At 35.7% G+C, this 4838-nt stretch overlaps 1 protein-coding gene across 1 annotated transcript; it reads right to left on the bottom strand.

Moving 5' to 3' along the window:
* Positions 1 to 543: 543 nt before the first annotated feature.
* Positions 544 to 4314, bottom strand: LOC110441100. The gene is made up of 2 exons (XM_021484201.1): positions 2563 to 4314; positions 544 to 2261 (listed from the first exon to the last, which is right to left on the bottom strand). Exons 1-2 carry the CDS (start codon positions 4078 to 4080, stop codon positions 2253 to 2255), a joined length of 1527 nt encoding a protein of 508 aa, XP_021339876.1. The 5' UTR covers positions 4081 to 4314; the 3' UTR covers positions 544 to 2252.
* Between the last annotated feature and the right edge of the window lie 524 nt (positions 4315 to 4838).

Genomic DNA, 4838 nt, shown 5'->3' with positions numbered 1-4838 from the left:
CTATATTTTTGTCCGATTATTTTATAATGTCATTTTCATTTCATAGAATTATTCCCCGTTACATGACACAATTCAATTAAATGTTTTCAAACCGCTCACGCAATGTAACCAACGAACGAATTAAAAACACAGTCCCGGCCTTTGTAGAATCATAAACAAACAACACGAAATCCAGGTTTATGTTAATAAAATTCTTTATTAGTAATCCAACTATACAATAGTGAAATTGTGTTATGTCAGTTAATAACAGTGCTGATTGTGATATTAGTTATGGGCGGACTGGTCGAGTGGTTAACACTCCGGCCTTCCACGCAGGCGGTCGGTGTTCGATCCCCACAGTCGTCGTACGCGTAGAGTATTCAGATAAAGTGTTTTTCTCCTGCCAACACAACTCCAACAACCAAGATGAAGAATAAATTGGTCTGGGGTGGATGTAGCATTCAGGTGAGGTGGCACAATAAATGACACCGTAGGAAGCACAGTCCCACTACAAACAGACCACAATACATCTCCAGCACATGTGTGTATGCCTGTGTGTGTGCTGGAGATTATTGTGGTCTGTTTTGTAGGCATACACACATAGGGAGATATTAGCCAGGTGACTTAGGCCTAGTAGTTAGCGCCTGATAAGGCAGCTCCTGCGAATTCCTCAAAATTGTATTGAATAATGTATATGCTAATTTAATTGATTGTATACATTGTATACTTTGTATTGTAAGGCGCTTTAGGGTTGCTTATTCTAGTAAGAGATGGGGCTATATTAAATGTTCTATATTAATAATTGTATACTAAGTTAATTATATTATAGCTTCAAACATTATCAATGCAGAAAGAAATACGTATATTATAAATTTTACTTTATAATAGTGAATTTTATTAAATCAATGTATATGAAATTGTGCAAATCATATTCAGTATTTTGCGGTGAATTTAAACAACCATCTGTATATAATCCCAAAAACGATACAAATGATATGATAACATATTTTGTAATTCCATTGTTTTTTTCAAATTGATTATTCATTGACATCTGCTGTTTCCTTTTATCTACCCAGAGAAATGCTGATAGATAGGTGTCGAGTCTAGCCATATTATACACTGTTCTGTTACCCGGTATGTAATACGCTGAACGATAGATATTTAATTTTAGCGTACCTTAGTTATTTTAATCTAGTTCTACAACCTTATCAGTGTATCTATTAACAGGTGTTTGTTGTAAAAAGTGTATCCCCTGATCCTATTATCCGACAAGATCATGATGATAAATAGTTGTATGTTTCAACATGAGTGTATCCCAAAATATATCTACCCGGGCAGGTGCTGATTACATATTCAGAGGGGTACAAATATATATTAAGGGAGTGTGTTGGAAAATTTCCCCATTATCATCCACCTGGCCAGATGTACGTGACATGATCGATAACAATTAACAGTGATTATGAAGACTGTGATTGATTCACATGTGGTACGATATTACTATTACAGCAAAATAGTTTGTCACATTTGAGTGATATATCATACATGGCATAAATATAAAACCATTTTACTATACTGCAACATAATGTTACATTAAATACGTGTTTACATTTACAATTACATAACATTTGAAATCTTTAGATCTAAAAAAAAATACCGACAGTGACCTACCAAAACCAAAAGCACTATTAAAACCCAGTCAACTCTCGTCAAATATGAAACCATTCGTTTTGTCACTTTATAAGACTTTTGGCCAGTGTTCGTAATACATTCATGAATCTCCTACAAAATATGACCCGTTTGAAAAATATAAAGTACTTTATATATTAATTGTATCAGAAAAAATACTTTTCGTGTCTTTTCTGGTTACTTATTTACTTTATATACTTAATTAAGCGTTATATACGACAAATGTGATTTAAATCTCGTTTTCGCTTTAGGTTAATTTAATAACACTTGCAGAAACTTGATTAATTAAGATTAAAATGAAACGTTGATCCGTTTGAGGTTTTTCAATGGTACAAAATGTTGCCTCTTGTCTATTTATGACAACATTCACTTCCCTTGACGATAAAAAATAGTTCATCACAGGAGAGTTCTAAATTGATGAAATTTAAAAAAGGGAGTTATATCAAATTAATGAAATGTCGCCCTCCTACCAGTGACAGCAGATGCATCCAGTCATGTGATACAGACATTGGGTCACGTGATACAAACATCTGGTCATGTGATACAGACATTCGGTCACGAGGTGCAGACACCCGTTCAGCAGTAGATCACTTGTACTGAAAATAAAACAATGAAGGAGACAAAACGTTAGTCCTAATGTTAAAGGAGTCCGGTCTTAAATTCGTGTACAATAATACTAATGTACTGTTGTTGTGTTTATTATATACGTTGCAATTAAAAACCCGTTATGAACTGATCCGTTTACATATCAGCGGCCATATAAATATAAAATAAATAAACATCTTTACCAAAATGACACAGATATCAAATTAGACATCATGAAACTTCCTAGAAATGTTACACTGTTAAATAACTATGAGATCACAATATAAAATGGTTTATTTGAGAATAACTAACCTGGTAAATTTTCACAGTTCCGTCTAGAAACCCTATCCACATCCTGTCACCATTCATGGTGATTGACATCGGTATGTATTCCTGTTTCGGTAGGAGGGTAGCCAAGGGGACGCAGTCTTTTGACATTAGCTGGACACACTTACTGTAGACCTCACAGAAAATGATATTGTCAAATGAGTCGAAGATAAAATCGTTGATTGCATATTTCGTTTCCGGTTTGTAGGTTGTAGTATCAAACTTCTCCTCCCCTGACACGACCTTGCCGTTACCTAGATACCGTAATCGTAACGTGAGGTCTGTATTCAGTAGAACCAGGTGACTGTTTAGTTTGTCTGTATCATTTGTCACTCCTATGACGTCCCCAGTGTTACTGATCATCACCGTTGATGGCCCGACAAACAGGACATCGCCCCGTTTATCGAAACGAGCCCGGCCTTTCTCCCGTCCTTTTGGAGAGTATTGGATCAGTATTCTCTCACTGTCGGCAGTAGTGTTGTAGTCATGTTTATCCGTCAGTGTCACGTAGAGGTCGCCACTTGGTGCTGTACAAACGTATTGAGGATACAATTTCCCTGTAGAGAAGACTGTGGTGACCTTCCCACTCGATAGTAGGATTTGTTTAATATTTCTATTGTCACCTCCACATAATAACAGTGTATCATCACTAACTGTTGGCATACCTCTAACACTGAAGTCGAATGGCACGGTTTTGTCTACGTGTCCATGTTTGTCTATAAGAATTAGTTCTTTTTCATCGTGACATTTCACCCATGACTTTTCATAAGAACCGTAACACATTCCAGTCACAAAACTTGATTTAGAATGTTTGAAGGTAGACTCCAAGACAGGCTCCTTACGCTGACGTATGACGGTACCAGCTTGCACTCCCTGAAGTGTCGTTAGTGCCTTTATTTCAGCTGCCTTACCCTCAAACACGAGTTTTAGCTGATCTGAGTCCAATTTTCCAGGGGGAAACTTGATAGCGGCGTGCTGGGGATGCGGTTTTCTTTGTCCGTCAAAGTCCTTAAGATCTCTTGAATCGTGCACCACTGCTAGATCATCTGTTTGATCAATGATGCGTTTTACCTTCTCTCTATGTTGTCTCACGTTTTTTAATTCTGTTGAAATGTCATTGATCACGTCTTGCAGTTCATTACAATTATTCTTCTTTTGATTATTGTATTCTGATTTAAAGGTATTCGTCATCTCGTTAACGGCATTGATTAGAACTTTCTGTCCTGTTTCAATTGACGTGGTCCTTTCTATCAGGATTTTGTCCTGTTGTGTTTTTAGTGTCTCAAACTCTTTTAGTTCCGATTCTAAGTCAATCTCCAGTTTATAAACTTCTGTTACCTTCGTCTTGAGTTCAGTTTTGATTTCATTTGAAATTGTTTTTGGTTTCTTGAACACATGACCATTGTGAAGTGTGTCGGTCATACAGTCTACACAGACCAGGGTTGTATCACACGTAATACACACCGATATCATCGGGCTACCCGGATGTTCTTCACATTCCATGTTTGGTATATCAACCGATGAAGTTTGACGTTTTAATGCTACTTGGAAACCAAAATATGTTGACCAGCACCACCAAATAACACCAATTATTGTCTGTGTTAAGGCTCCCTATCGCGTGTTTCTTTTGATTAATTTACCAGAATAAAATCAATCGTCAAGGCGAAAGTCGGAAAATATCACAGATTGCCAAATAGTTTTGTTTCAAACAGCAGACTCCAACTTCTCCGTGCAACATCAACGTCTGCATCTTGAGAAAAACAATACGTGGATACAAAAATAGTACAAGTTATGTAATAATATAGTATATAAGTATAAATAACATTGCACATGAAAAATCAAATTAACATTAGGAATTGGTTTTTTTTAACACATTATTGGTAAGAAGATCGGGAATCTAACATGAGTTACCATTGAATATGAGAATTATGAAACTGGTCTTAGCTTGTTTTAAATATGTTTATCACAAAATAAGATTTCCGATTTTTTTGATTTTTTTTTTAAGTCTGTCACCAAATAAAAATAGTGACATTTTGACTCCAAGTCTCCATAGTGACGTCACTGAGCAAGTACAAATATGTGACACAATTAAGTCGTGATGTTAAGTTTGAAATAATGGTAAAATACAGCCAATACAGTTACGCTAGTTGATAACAAATGTCCGTTCTCAAATCAGGTAAGTAAATGGAAGTTAAGAAAACGAAAACAGACATTAATTTGGTTAGTTAATTAAACAAAATTAAAAACACAGGAAAAAAATT

This window comes from Mizuhopecten yessoensis, unplaced genomic scaffold (genome assembly GCF_002113885.1).
Source record: "Mizuhopecten yessoensis strain PY_sf001 unplaced genomic scaffold, ASM211388v2 scaffold715475, whole genome shotgun sequence".
NCBI classification, from domain to species: Eukaryota; Metazoa; Mollusca; class Bivalvia; order Pectinida; family Pectinidae; genus Mizuhopecten; species Mizuhopecten yessoensis.
The sequence above is the reverse complement of the archived record's forward strand: the minus strand, read 5'-3'. Positions and strand labels throughout refer to the sequence as shown.

Coding starts and splice junctions, on each gene's coding strand:
- LOC110441100 (XM_021484201.1), bottom strand. CDS start 4,080: ATGGAATGTGAAGAACATCCGGGTAGCCCGATGATATCGGTGTGTATT.